This window comes from Aulostomus chinensis, chromosome 24 (genome assembly GCF_037954235.1).
Source record: "Aulostomus chinensis isolate RoL2024-O1b breed Wild chromosome 24, RoL_Achi_v1.0, whole genome shotgun sequence".
Lineage (NCBI taxonomy): Eukaryota > Metazoa > Chordata > Actinopteri > Syngnathiformes > Aulostomidae > Aulostomus > Aulostomus chinensis.
The window spans coordinates 14,195,236-14,209,680 of NC_141343.1; the positions used below are offsets into that span (position 1 = coordinate 14,195,236).

A 14,445-nucleotide genomic window follows, 5' to 3' on the forward strand; every position below is an offset into this window, starting at 1 on the left:
TCAGTCAGCAGGACATATGGATGTTTGATACCCAGCCCTACCGTCACATGGTAGAATAGAAAGCACTCAGAGTGCATACTTCCGTTAAGGGAACTTTGGACCCCTGGTATTTTGGTGCCAGGGGTCCAAAGATCTGACCATGTGGGGTGCTGTTAAAACAGTTTTCTGTTGTATGGCCAAATATCAAATGAGCGCGCCTTGCCAGGGTGACAACATTGAATGAAAACTGACCACATTTGAGGCAGATCTGATCAACGGACTAGTAAAAGGTGTGCTTTCGTATTACCAGCAGGTGGCGCGTTGCCTTATCTACTCTAGAACTGGACTGAGTTCTTCCCCGGCCTGGTCTTTACTCTGCCACCAAGTTATGTGAAATGGGGCCTTGAACATGACCTCCTTAAAGTTGCTTTGAATATTCATTCTGCAGTAAATCTCTTTGTTGTGGGCTCAGCCCAACTAACCATCAATGCAGGGAAGTCCAGACGTGACAAATTCCTCAGAAGTGTTTCCTTTTTCGCAGCACCAGAGACGGATTCCTGTGCACTCATTGATGTTTTCCAGTGGAACAGTTCTGTCATACTCTCTCGTATTCAAGGTCTCTCTGCAGCTTGTAGAAAACTTAATTTTATTGACATGAAAATTAGTCAGATCACATGCAGAAGCACATTCCATCTGTATTCAATTTCCTCTCAGCCAATAAAAAGGACGACTGTCTACGACATTAACATGATCTTGAGACGCTTGTTTGTGGTTGCCAAGCCTCACAGGGGTCACGTGGACTGCCAGGTTCCATGGTAACCAGACCTCTGGAGTTCAAGGTTCAAAACCCCACTATGGAGACTGCGTGTCTGTGTGTGTGTGTCTGTGTGTGAGAGAGAGAGAGAGAGAGAGACTGTTTCTATGGGACTTTTTTCAAGTTTTGGCAGACACACTGCGGTTATATGACGAGGAATTTTCCAGCATTTTCTGTACAGAAATGAGGATGGGTATGTTTTGATTTTCTGTGAAAATGTTAGATTATAGTGTGGTCTGTCCCCCAGGATGTACACACTTTCTCAGAATGAGTGCTGAGCTCAGCATGACATCGCTTTCTGGAAATAAGCTGCAAGGACACTGACCCTGACTGAAATCTCACGGGGGTTGTTTAGATTTCTGCTCCAAGGCCCATATGTCAGCGCTGGTCCTGGTTTGGTCGGTCTTGTGTCACCGGCTGCACCATGTCACCATGAACCTCAGCTCTTTAACAACGTGAAGTAGCAGCATTACCTGCAGGGCACTGGACTCGTTGAACTCTAATAGACTGGCGACCTTATGGTGCTTGTTGCGTCTTTTGAAAGGGTAAATGTGCATAACAGGAGAGAGAAACCACTTCTTCGAATGAGCTTTGACGTAGCAAATCTTTACCTCGTGTGTCCCACCAGCTGGTTCCTCCATCATCATCTTCCAGGTCATTCCCAGATTTTGTCTCTTGACAGCATCCCACTTTACGATACTCCAAAGAAACAATTAAAACTTAAAGAAAAAACATCCATTTTCTACCTCTTATCCTATTGGGGGGTGGAGTGGGGGGGTGGAGCCTATCCCAGCAGCCTTCCCCCTGGACAGGTCACTAGTCCATGGCAGGGCCAACACATATAGACAGACAACCATTGGCTCTCACAGCCACACCTACGGTCAATTTAGAGTCTGGATTAACCTGGTCCCCTCTTGATGTCTTTGGACTGTGGAGGAAGCTGGAGTACCAGAGAGAACCCAGCAGGAACAGGGAGAACATGGAGACTCACCCAGAAAGACCCTGTGCTCCAGCCGGGGCTCCGCCCAGAACCTTCTTGCTGGGGGGCCACGGTGAGGACCACTGCTCCACCGTGCTGCCCATCACAGAAAGTCCTTTCAGTAAATAATTTCAAGACCTCTCCATTTTTGCTAGAAGGCCGCACTTCTATGCCACGGTCACGTTCAAAATATGAAAATCCCCATTGTATAACTGCTCCATCGCTCCAAAACCAGTTACTTGACACAAGCGTACGTCACACTCCCTTTTTTGTGTTGTTTCAAAAAATGAACTGAAAGCATTTGTGATTACTTAGCACCAGATGATCTTTCCCTTCATTTATCTTTGTTTGACTCAATTCAGAAGATTCTGGCTTTTCACAAAGTTAAAGTTAAGTCCATCAATCTTCAGCCGGCCGTCCAGGAAGCAGCTTCTGCTGGGAACCCTGCACTTCCCTTTCCATAGCCACATTGTCCGGCTCTGATGGGGGATACCGAGGTGTTCCAATGCCAGCGTCGTCCCTACATCTGAAAATGACTCTCTTGTTTTTTGTCCTGTTGTCCAGGTGTGTAGAGAAGATTTTCGAACTGCTTTTCTGAGTCGAATTGCAACACAGCTTAATTATTTTTCTTTAGAAATGGTACAACTACTCCGCTGCTTTCCTGGTATTCTCAGAACATAAAACAAGTAAGTGCCATTTCAGACCTGCAAACCTTTCAATAGCAATACAGTATTTAACTGTGGTTTAAGTCTATCTACTGTAAATACACGTTGTCTCTCCTGGAAGTATGACTGAGGAGGTTTTGTAAGGTAACAGTTCTCCTGAGGTCAGGAATCAAATTCAACACATGCATCCCTCATTATGTTTGACTGTATTCATGTATTTTTATCGCGTATGAAGTAGTTTTATTTGTTAAATGTTGAATTTGAACGGTGAAAGCTGCCGTGCCATGGAAGCTCTTCAGTTTCTGCACTTGACGTGAAAGATTGAACTAAAAACAAACTCATAATTTGTGAGTTTCCTCCCCAACAGCCGTCATCAAGGGTTAAAGACCTTATAAACACACTTGACATCATTTTTTACGCAGCAGATCCGCGTCAGCCAATCTGAGAGACCTTTGAAAAACCGCAGTTCCCATCAACTCAGCAAATTAGATCAGCCAATCATTTCCAGACCTTTCTGACCAATCAGGATCAGTTCTTTGGAATCCACTTCCTGGAGGAGCTCAGGAGCAGGGAGTTTCAACTGATTATTAATTTGGGGGACTAGAATTGATGATGGACTGGGAGTACTGGAGCAAGCAGCTGGTCGAGGAGGAACTAGACAATGGTGAGTTGGAAGTAATGTTGAGGTTTTAGTTTTCCGTTGTCTTGTGGTGGTTTGTAGAAACTCGTCGACCATGCTAGCTTTGTGTATTTCTTCCAGCTCTTTCAGATTCAAATTGTTTAACGTTTAACGTTTCTGACAGCTTTAGTCATTGAGAGCCCTTCCTGGCCTTGAGTCACTGCTCCATGTTGCGGTCCTGCAGCTTGTGTGCCTGTGTGGGATGCATTTAAGGTCAGCGGTTCTTGATGAATCTAATATCGGTGTGTTTGGGGTTACACAGGCTGTTGTGTCCCGTTTTCCTGGTCTTGTTGTTACAGCTGAGCTCAAACTCTTGTTTTCTTGTCTTGCCTTTGCTTTCTATTTTATTTCACTTCACACAGCAGTGCACACGGCTGCCGTTTAATAGCCCTGTAGGAAGCCTTACCTGTGTAATGTCTTGGTTTCAGATGGGACAAATACTTTTTTTTTTTTTAAAGTTAAATTGTGTATTTGATGTCAAAGTGTGTTTTTGCACGTGGGATTAACACAGCCTGTGTTTTTGTTATCTCGAACATGGTGCAAAGGTTAGTCAGCCTTGCCGAAATGTGGTTGATCCACTTGAAATAGAAAACAACTTGGATAAGGAGAAATTGTAGCTTTTTCAATGGAGTACAGACTGAGAAGTTGTCTGAAGTCAGAAACACAGCCTTATTTTTGACCGTTCAAGTGTTTTTATTTTTAACCATCTGTGCATTGGTGGCCACTAACAGGGTTCCAGTATGCTCTTAAAAAGTCTTACATTTGAAGTAAAATGGGTCATTTGCTGTAAACTTGGACTTTAATGGGTTTTAAAGGAACATACCAACTTTTTTTTGAGGGGGGTGCTTATTATTTTCTCAGGGGGCAGTGGAAGAGATTCACCTTCTTTCTTCTGTGCTGCAATCGTTAGCTGAGACCCACAGAGACCAGCTAAAAGCTAGTTAGCTTAGCTTAATGAATGGTAGTGGAAAAGGTGTTAGCGTAACTCCATCTGCTCAGCATCCCCCTTCTGTTTATTCTGGCTAGCAACAAATATTAAGTGTGCAGTTATACTATTTTCGGCAATAGTACAACTATTATAACTAACCCAGTTATACTATTGCAAGCAAAGATCGTTTTGGAGAAAATTTGTATGCCAACACTTACCGTCCACTGCCATTCATCGTGCTAAGCTAACTAGCATGGGGTCTCAGCTCCCTAATGCGCCACAGAGGACTCTGGGAAGGACGAAAAAGAAATGTACAACCCAAAAAGTTACGCCCTTTAAAAAAAAAATAAAGAAAAAGTTACCTCTGTATGGTAAATGTGTGGGTGCAAAGAATGCAAATTTAGCAGCTTGCTGTGAAATTAGTCTTTGACTTCATTCAGTGTCCTTAAAATATTTGAAATGTATCCAGTTGAATGCCATCCTTTTATTGTCTAGGCTCACTCGTGACCGGCTTGCAGCTCAACCCAACACGCATTCAACAATCCCCTGACAAAATATGTTTTCTTTTGGGTGTAAGGTTTCTTCTTTGTCTTACTAAACTGTATTTTAAGCTCCTTAATTTGACTCCACTATAGAAATATACTGTTTTATCTTACAAGTGCAGCTATTTATGTAGTGGAGGGGTAGTTTAATTTCAGTTAATATGAGCTGGCTTTATCTGATGGAGACAAATTGATGAGCTGATGAAACTCGTCTTTAGAATTCAGAGCTGAGAACCAGTACCAATTGTCTGCTAAGCTCCATAATTGGCCCTTTTCTTTTAATACTAAGATACTTTCTCTTGACTCTCTGTGGTATCGTAGGTTGTTGATTTGAGTGTCAAGATTGAAGAGTGAATGTTGTATAAAGGTGGTTGCTCCTTGGAAACATGCTAACTGTGTTTTCAGCAGCGGTGAGATGCAATGGTTTTGCTCTCATGTCTCATTGTTTACTCTGAGCAAACACATTAAACGTTCATCATGCAGACAGGAAACTCCACCTCCACCTCCACCATCATTCCCACACCATTATATTCTCCATCAAACCAAAACATTTAATCTAACACATGCTGCAAGCTCCGATAATCATTGGACTCACCAAAAATAACTCATTTCTCTCTGGCGTTAGCTTGCGGTTTAATCTGAAGAGGCATAACTTCCTGTGTTGTTTCCTGATTCTGTGTGGAGCAGCTTTTTTTGCCTGCTGTTGCTTGGACGGCTGAAAACAATTTTAAGCCTTTACATGTTTGCTTAAGATAATCTATAGAGTATTGTTATTTCTATCAGTGTTGGAATTGTCTCTGCTGTATTTATTCTCTGCTCTCCCTCTTTTCTTTACTCTAAAACAATGCAGCACTCAAAGGATGGTTGGGGAACTGAGCGTTTCTGCTTCACCCAGTATTGTAAATTTGCAGTGCTATTTAAGTCCGTCCTTCGCACGGCTAGCAGGGTCTCAGACGCATCGTGCCTTCGACACGTGCGTGAGCTTCCATCAAAAATGGACTCGCCGTTTATTCCCCACAGAGCACGGAGACGCTGAAATGTGGAAACACAAGCATGGTCTAGAATGGCTGCTGTGACCGGGCCACAACGCAGCCACAGAAACTAGGGGTTAGATTCACGGCTCAAGGACCATGATTGCCTCATGGCTTTTGGGACTTCAGTGATTTAGATGTCAGTGAATTGGAACCACAAAGAATTGACTTGAATATGAATAATGCATGTTAGATAATACTACTTGGATGATTGAAAACTATTGCCACTTGGACCGACTCAGGAAATCAGATCTTTATCTCACAGATTTCATGTACATGCAAGTGGCTGAAGTATTTATTTTTAGTACTTTGTCCCTGGATTTGAGCAATTCCTTCCAAAGGTTATTGTTTTAACAACACAAAAGTCTCCTCCTCGCTCTTTTTGCTAAACTATTGATAACAATTGATATACAAATTGCACAGTAGTGTACTGATTTTATACAGCAAAGATTCTAGTAGTAGTGTGAAGTTATTGGTAGCATTTGAAGCTGAGTGTTGTTATAGTCGATCAGATAATGCAGTTTAGCGATACCGCCTCAGTTGTGGTCTCGACATCCGCGCAAAGTGTCAGCCCAATTAATCAAAGAGACCTTTGCTGTCGTCTGTAATCGTCAGGGAACGTTGCTCTCAAACAGTTTAGATTAGCAACTGTAATAAACATTTCAGCATTTGGAGTCTGCGGATGGAAAGAAATGGTGATTTAGACCCAGATCTGCACCCCCCCCCCCTCCCCCCCAAAGTCTTGCTCTTGCTCCTGGCTACAACTGTGACAGACTTTGATTTTCAGTTTATTTGGACTGAACTCTGCGATCCGTTCACGCTGCCCCTGATCCGGTCCTAGATAAAGGCCAGCATCTGTGGGAAACACTCTGGGAGCTCGATGTCTTGTCGCGTGTGAAGCCAGTCTCATTTTTGTCCTATTTATTTGTTCTTTTAAAACACCACGATTATGTTTCTCTCCAACTACGCGCTCATGCCTCCCGGTCCACGTTCCTCTCTTTCAGGAGGTTATGAGGAGTACAGCAGCAGCAGAACAGCCGGTATCAATGGAAAAGGCCCCAGTAAGCTAGTGGACCCACTGGAGGACCCACTACCCGGGGTGGGCACCTATGAGGACTTCAATACCATCGACTGGGTCCGGGAGAAGAGCAAAGACCGGGACAGACACAGAGAGGTGTGGACAAAGACGTTGAGGTGTTTTTGTTTTTGAATGTTTCAAAGAATACAAAAAAGTCAAACTCTAAGTCTTCATAATTCATTGCAAACAAATGTGTTCTCTATCCACAAGTGTTATCAACACAGTACTTTTATTTATGTACAGTTTTGGTTTGAAGTATACCAAGTAAACGTCTCAAAAACCAAAACTTATCGTATACATTTGTTGCTCCACAGATTCCAAAAACAGACCAGGCGAAATGAGTTACAGTGCCACAAGGAAAGAATGCAGAAAAACACGTTATTTCACAGGTGTCTTGAAACCATGTGACATGAAGACTCACTCGGGTTGCACAATAATTGTTGTTTCATTTTGTTTCGGGAGCTGTAGGTCTGACACCTACTGAAGAACACACATGACGTTTGAGTTTAGGAAAAGCCTCTCAAGACAAGATTTGTGCCAAAACTACGACAACAGATTTGAAGCGATATCCCTCTATACCGATGACATGCTGATGTTATGGTGCCGTTGACAACCGTGTCATCTTCTCATCCTAACAATGTCGTCTCTGTGTCCACTCAGATCACCAATAAGAGCAAACAGTCGACCGTAGCTCTGCTACACAGCATCAGCGACGCCTTCTCTGGGTGGCTGCTGATGCTGCTGGTGGGACTCATGTCAGGTAGGACCTCACGACCCATAATCCAACATCAGATTAGTAGCTCTTCTCACTCCTCATGCTTGTACAGCAATGACCTATCAAAGCGTGTTAGCAAGTATTCTGACAGTCGTGTCGCGCTGAGTTACGTGTTGCTGCAAATGCTTGAGGTTTCCAGAGGTTTCCTGTGCTTTCACACAGTGGCCTGCTGCAAGCGAGCAGCTGAAACGTGACACCTGAAGTACAACTTCCCTCTTCCTTTTTTCTCACTCCGAGTGAACCAGAAACTCATATTTGTTCATCTTCATCACGCACAGAAACAATAAAACAATTTGTTTTGTTCATTATAAAAGCATGGTCTTGACTTCTTTATCTTTCAGGTGCTCTGGCTGGTGGCATCGACATCGCAGCTCATTGGCTGACAGACATGAAGGGCGGAGTCTGTCTCATCGGCTTTTGGTTCAACCATGAGCATTGCTGCTGGAAGTCCAATGAGACGACGTTTCAAGAGAGGGACCGGTGTCCGCAGTGGCAGAGCTGGGCTGAGCTCATCACAGGGACCTCAGAGGTAGAGGAAGAGTTTTCATATCCCAACAGCGGTAAAACTGGTGGTCTGAACTTACCAGGTCATGTCCTGGTGTGGTAGAGGCGCTTATAAACCAGCTAACAAGCTAGAAACATTGTATTTCTCCCCCGCTGGTGCTGGCTTTCTCCCTCCTCTGGCTGCAGCAGTTATGCTCTGGCTCCATCTAGTGGCCATAGTGTGTCACGACATAGAAAAGGTGCTGCCGGGGCCTTGTTTAGACTCGAGGGAAGACCGCTTATACTTCCTAGACAGATGGTGGAATTGCGCCTCTCTTGTAATCATCAGCACCTGACATTTTCTATGTGTGTCTTGTGTATCTGTTGCTCTCAGGGGGCGTTTGCCTACATAGTCAACTACCTGATGTACATCGTCTGGGCCCTACTCTTCTCCTTCCTGGCCGTCACGCTCGTCAGGGCCTTTGCTCCGTATGCTTGTGGCTCGGGGATACCAGAGGTGAGACTCCCGTTATTCCTCTTCATTGCTAAACACTGTTGATCAGCTAACAGGCCGACACCGCCAAGAAGAGGAAAGAAGGACAAAATTTGGGTCGGAGAATTGGTCTGTTGGTCTGCTGATGCGCACCAGAACTGGTGCAGGTAGGTAGAATGGGACAAGGAAGAACCCGTGACATTTTGGAGTAGATGAGTCTTGGCAACAGGAAGTGGCATGATTTTGATTTGTTCTCCTTGTGGGTCGACCAGGCCCATCTCAGATTTGGTCAGAAACACCCCAAGAACTCGGTGACGAGTCACTGAGAAGGCTGCGAGTTTTTGTGAAATACCGTTACCATGGCGACACAGCCCACTAAGCATGAAAGTGCCAGGGACCAAAGGTTAGCCTCAGCAGTGCTGTACACTCAGTGCTTTCTGGTCATTACTTATAAGGAAGACAGAAAGATCGCCGCTATGGAGCCTTTTTTCTGCGTTGTTAACGTTTTTCACATCAGTTGTACCTCCTCTCTGCCAATTGCTTCAGAGAACTGAAACGTGAGTCCTCATTAAACATGATGATATGTAGGAATATGTGGTGGGCAACTTGATATAAAAACGAGGCTTGATTTGTAATTGAGCAAAACTTCCTTACATCCCTCTGTTGGCATTTTGCTTTCATTACAAACTTTCTTTTTGTTCTGAGGAAGTGAAAAGTTGAAGACTTGGTCCACCACAATGACTCACCGTTGTCAGATACAGACCAAAACACATAAACGCAACCATTTCCTGGACACGCACACACACACAAACTTCTCTCCCCCTCCGTCTCGTCAGCAGGAGGTCAGACGTCGGTCACTGGTGAGACCCTACTCTTGTTCGAAACAGAAATATCATCAACTGCCTCCCATCTTTCCTTCGCTCCCATCAGTGTTTATCTTTGTTCCACACGCGCATGATCCCTCGAGAACACAAACACACCGCCATCGCCCTCCAACTAATCCACACGCATAACAAACACACTTTCTTTGTGTCTCCTTCAGATTAAAACCATCCTGAGCGGCTTCATCATCCGTGGCTACTTGGGGAAATGGACCCTGATCATCAAGACCATCACCCTGGTTTTAGCCGTCTCTTCTGGGCTCAGTTTGGGGAAGGAAGGCCCTCTGGTGCATGTCGCCTGCTGCTGCGCTAATATACTGTGTCATCTCTTCACCAAATACCGAAAGAATGAAGCCAAACGGCGAGAGGTAACCAGATGGAGCGGACTGATAAATATGGATAGCCCTGGATTTAGAGTTCTGGTTTAAGTCATACGAGACAAGGAAGCTTTGTTGTTCTGCTTGTGTGCATGAGAGGCATGAATTTTAATGAGCTCTACGTTGGTTCCAGTAACGAATATTAATTTCATCAAATCCAGAGTTGGTGTGTTTGTTTTCGGGTCTGCAACTTTCACTGAGGAACGTTTGATATGTTTCTCCTTTCAGCTTTCGTTGGTGTGATCGTGAATGTGACGCATTTGTAAAAATGCTCATTGAAGACGTTGAACTCTTAACACGATGACTTCAGAACTTCAGCTTGAAGGTTCTCCTTGTTCTCACGTTTGTCCGCAGGTGTTGTCTGCTGCAGCAGCAGTGGGCGTGTCCGTAGCTTTTGGAGCTCCGATAGGAGGTGTTCTGTTCAGCCTGGAGGAGGTGAGGACTGTTATTAATTGACCCCCCACCCAGCATTTAAACTGCTGCGGCGTCACTCTTTCTTTTTTCCTCCAGGTGAGTTATTACTTTCCTCTCAAAACTCTGTGGCGCTCTTTCTTTGCCGCCTTGGTGGCAGCCTTCACTCTTCGCTCCATCAACCCGTTCGGCAACAGCCGCCTGGTGCTCTTCTACGTGGAGTTCCACGCTCCCTGGCACCTGGTTGAGTTGGCTCCCTTTGTACTGCTGGGGATATTTGGCGGCCTCTGGGGGGCGCTGTTCATCAAGGCCAACATCGCCTGGTGCAGGAGACGTGAGTAGTGTTTGGTTGAATGGGTCTTACATCTTCCTAATGAGCTCTGTGAGATCTCTCCATCATCCCTCCACCTCCATCTCTGCCTTTCCCCCTGCTCCACCAGGTAAGTCCACTCGTCTGGGTCACTACCCCGTCATGGAGGTGCTGGTGGTGGCGGCGCTGACCGCCGTGCTGGCCTACCCCAACAGTTACACCAGGATGAGCGGCGCCGAGCTCATCTCGGAGCTGTTCAACGACTGCTCGCTGCTGGACTCGTCTCAGCTCTGTGGCTACAAACAGGTAAGACGTGATTGTTAGAGTGAGAAGAGGGAAAAGGTGAGCTCGATAGATCAAGAGGGCAAAATATTTATTTTTATTATGATACGCATAAAAAGGTGGGAAAGAGAGAATAATTATCAAGTATCCAAATAAATAAACAGCCAATTGAATTGTAAAAACCTCTCCAGGCCCGACTTTTACCACAAGTTTTGAAATGAATTTGTCCCTGAGATGATCTCCCCCACTGAGCAACCTTAGGACAGCTCCTGATTGGAGGGTTGAGTTCCACTCGCCAGCGTCTAATTTAGAGTGAGAACTTGAGCTGGTAGGGTGTTGGTTTCGTCCTCGTTGAGACTTTTGATCGCCGCTTGCTTTTGTTGTTATAAATGTAATCAAACTGTTTTTATCCTCAATCAAGAGCATCATTGAGAACTCAAGGTTGATGTGGAAATGCCGTGCATATTTTATTATCATTATCATTATCGTCACTTTTTTTTAAACTCATTTTGGATTAAAAACACATTGAATTCTTGAACACACTCTTCCATTCACGCGTTCCCATGAACCGAGCCTGGATGCGTCTGTGTAGCAGGCTGATAACACAGCCTTGTGAGGACAGAATGAAGTCAAGCAGCAGCAGGAGGAGCAGAGCTCCTCAACGTTTGGCTCGCCTGGAGCACAACTGGCGTTTGCACCTCTGGTTATCAAATATAGTTTTAAACTAATAAACGGCGATCTTTGACAACTTATTGTTTTGTTCCTTTTTGTCTTTTTCTGTTCTCTCTCTCTTTATTCTGCTTACGCACACACACACACACACACACACACACCTTGCAGCCAACTAACATATCAGAAACAGGTGTTGGTAACAGCCTGGCAGACCGACCAGCAGGGGAAGGCCTCTACACAGCTCTGTGGCAGCTCGCCTTGGCCTTAGTCTTCAAGATGATGATTACTGTGATTACCTTCGGTATGAAGGTTAGTCAACACACACACACACACACACACACACACACAAAATGCAGCTGTGCGGTCTCACTTTTATCAACCAATGCTGCCGTCCTCCTTTTTTTTATTCAGTGCATAATAATTTTAATTTCTGTTGTCCTCACTCTCAGTGACCTCTGTTGAACACACGCACACACACACACACACACACTCTCTCACACACACACACACACACACACACTCTCTCACATACACAGCTGTCTCTAATACACATTGGAGCAGACTTTTGAAACCCTGTCCTAGTTTCATTCACTGAAATTACTCTTTCCCCATTTTGCAGTCCAGATGATGTGTAAATGAGACTCTGGATCATTTTTACATAGTTTGTCCACTGAGTCAGAGTAACATTACTCACTGTCATGTGGCTGACTGGAGGATCACTCGATCACATGGGGTTCGAATTAGATTGAGTAAAATATTGTTTTCTAGACAAGACAATCGTCTTTGTATTGTGGATGCTGCAGTGATGCAGTCCCAGTAAACTGAGACCTGCTTTCTGACTTGTGTGCTGATGAGAGTCTTATGTGTCCACTCACCAATTATCTGTTTTTATCAAAATATAACCTGATCTGACTCAACAAATCACCCAACAACTCAGCTTCACAAAGCAGCAGTGAAGCCATATGAGCTTGGCGCTTGCAGTCAAGTGAATAAACCGGCGATTGAGTAACTTTTGGTCCAGTTGTCCGCCTCTGCATTGTTTCTTATTGAGATACACTTCAGTACAGGACATTTTCTGCTGCCGTCTCCTCAGATTTTTTTTTTATTTTTATAAACATTCCCAGTGTTCTAATCTAGAACAAAATGTTTCTTGAGTCTAATAAAGCAGCCTCTGTTCTTTCTGTTTACATATTCATAAAACGTTATTTTCTGAAGGTGTTGAAAGCTGGGTTAGTTGGGCCAGAAAGGCCTCTGTTAGCTGGCTGACGGGAAAAAATGAGCCGAAGCTCCTTACAAAAGCCTGCACTGGCGTTAACCCCGAATGTTTGTGCAGCCACTCCACGAGAAGAAATCCCATTCAATATCTTTTAACCAGCTATAATTAGAAAGGAGAAAATGGGCTCGTAAAAGATCCACGGTGTAGGACCTCACTTCTTCCATCCCTCCAGGTTCCCTCTGGTCTCTTCATCCCCAGTATGGCGGTTGGAGCCATAGCCGGCCGACTGCTGGGAGTCGGCATGGAGCAGCTGGCGTATTACAACCACGACTGGCTCATCTTTAAAGGCTGGTGTTCACCGGGAGCTGACTGCATCACCCCGGGGCTCTACGCCATGGTGGGAGCTGCTGCTTGTTTAGGTGAGAAATGAACCAAGAGTTACTGCATTACAAGGTGCAAACACACCACTGTGCCGTAACTTGTGGAAATAACCTGGACGACTTTTACACAGGACTCGTAATCATGCCAAGTCTGCACTCGTTCGGTCCAGTCGGCATTGTAAGATGTGACACAAATCTGTTCGTGGATCAGGGGTGCAGATTAGAGTCTTCAAGAGAGTGCGAGGATGCATTTGGGTAGTACTTCCTCTCGTGACCAACCCAAGTGCAAATATGTACCATTAATAGCCAGCCGAAACAGAGGAGGTACAAGATTATATACCAGGAGCCTGGCAGGATTACTTCCAAATCTACCACCGAATCTATCACACCTAGTTTGTAGCCCAGCGTTCGCCTGTGTAACCTAGCCTGGTATTACCCTCCTAACCCTAGCCCAGCCTCACGTCAGCCTAAGTGGCATTAGCGCATTAATGACATCACCTAGCCATCCTTGCATTAGCCTACATAGCTGAGCCTAGCCTACCCTGGAATTAACCTACAAATCCTAGCCCGGCCTAACATCTGCCTACAAATCCTTACCATCCTAGCGTTAGCATACATCTCCTAGCCATCCTTGCATTAGCCTACTTAGCTTAGCCAGCCTAGCCTAACATTGGATCCAGTATGCATCTCCTCCAACTCTCTATACAAACCTCCCCTCCAGTCCGCACTCCCCACGTCCTCCCCTCCACAACCTCACCCAAATGTGTTTTCAGAAAACTGCACTCACAAAAAAACCCTGCCAGCTCTCTTACCTCCATGTTTGTCTATAGTGCACTCTCTAGAGTGTGTGTTCATGAAAGTTGGATGTGTACACTTGGCAGTTGCAGGGAGAAGTTGTGTATTTTGTGATCCCCAGACGTTGAATGTGTGATGTGCCATTTTAAAAAAAACCTGTTGGTTTGCACATGCCACTGTCACATTTTGATCTCCACAGCTGAAATGGGAGATTTACTCGCATGGAGTGCGCAAGGAGCTCAAATATCCAGAGGGAAGTTGGAATAGATGGAAGGGAGCAGGCGTCGTTGGGGCATATATGCCTGACGACGTACATCTGAGAACATACCAGAGGGATTAAGATTACATGTGCAGTCAGACATGAGAATGTTTAATGGCTGATTTATGGTAATGTTCTACTCTGTTGGGAACATCTATACAATACCTCCATGCTGGCGACGCCGCGTCACCCTGCAGTGACACCACTGAAATGTGAGTTGGCGCTGGGGCTTCTGTTTCTTTATATACGTCCAACAATGGGAGATGGAAATAAAGTCATTGAGTACCAGTTGCATGTCCAGAAAGAGCTGCTGGAAATGGCTCAGACCAAAGGAGGAGATGGTATGGAAATGTGATGCTACGAAGTGGACTAGCTAGTATTGCAGTTTTCAGAGGGTACACATTAGTGGTGTAGGG

The 14,445-nt window shown here is 45.0% G+C and overlaps 1 protein-coding gene across 6 annotated transcripts in view; it reads left to right on the plus strand.

Moving 5' to 3' along the window:
* The window catches only part of clcn5b (Cl-/H+ antiporter 5b), a 30,049-nt gene that overhangs the window by 5,782 nt on the left and 9,822 nt on the right, over nt 1-14,445 (plus strand). For 5 of the 6 annotated variants that reach the window (XM_086196987.1, XM_086196989.1, XM_086196988.1 and 2 more), the window contains 10 exons: nt 6,622-6,791; nt 7,356-7,455; nt 7,812-7,999; nt 8,348-8,470; nt 9,489-9,695; nt 10,059-10,139; nt 10,215-10,449; nt 10,556-10,731; nt 11,548-11,688; nt 12,828-13,014. In XM_086196987.1, the coding sequence (XP_086053113.1) occupies nt 6,622-6,791; nt 7,356-7,455; nt 7,812-7,999; nt 8,348-8,470; nt 9,489-9,695; nt 10,059-10,139; nt 10,215-10,449; nt 10,556-10,731; nt 11,548-11,688; nt 12,828-13,014 (1,608 nt within the window). Of the gene's footprint in view, nt 1-2,951; nt 3,102-6,621; nt 6,792-7,355; nt 7,456-7,811; nt 8,000-8,347; nt 8,471-9,488; nt 9,696-10,058; nt 10,140-10,214; nt 10,450-10,555; nt 10,732-11,547; nt 11,689-12,827; nt 13,015-14,445 lie in introns of those variants that run through there. The other variant, XM_086196990.1, reaches the window with a different exon arrangement.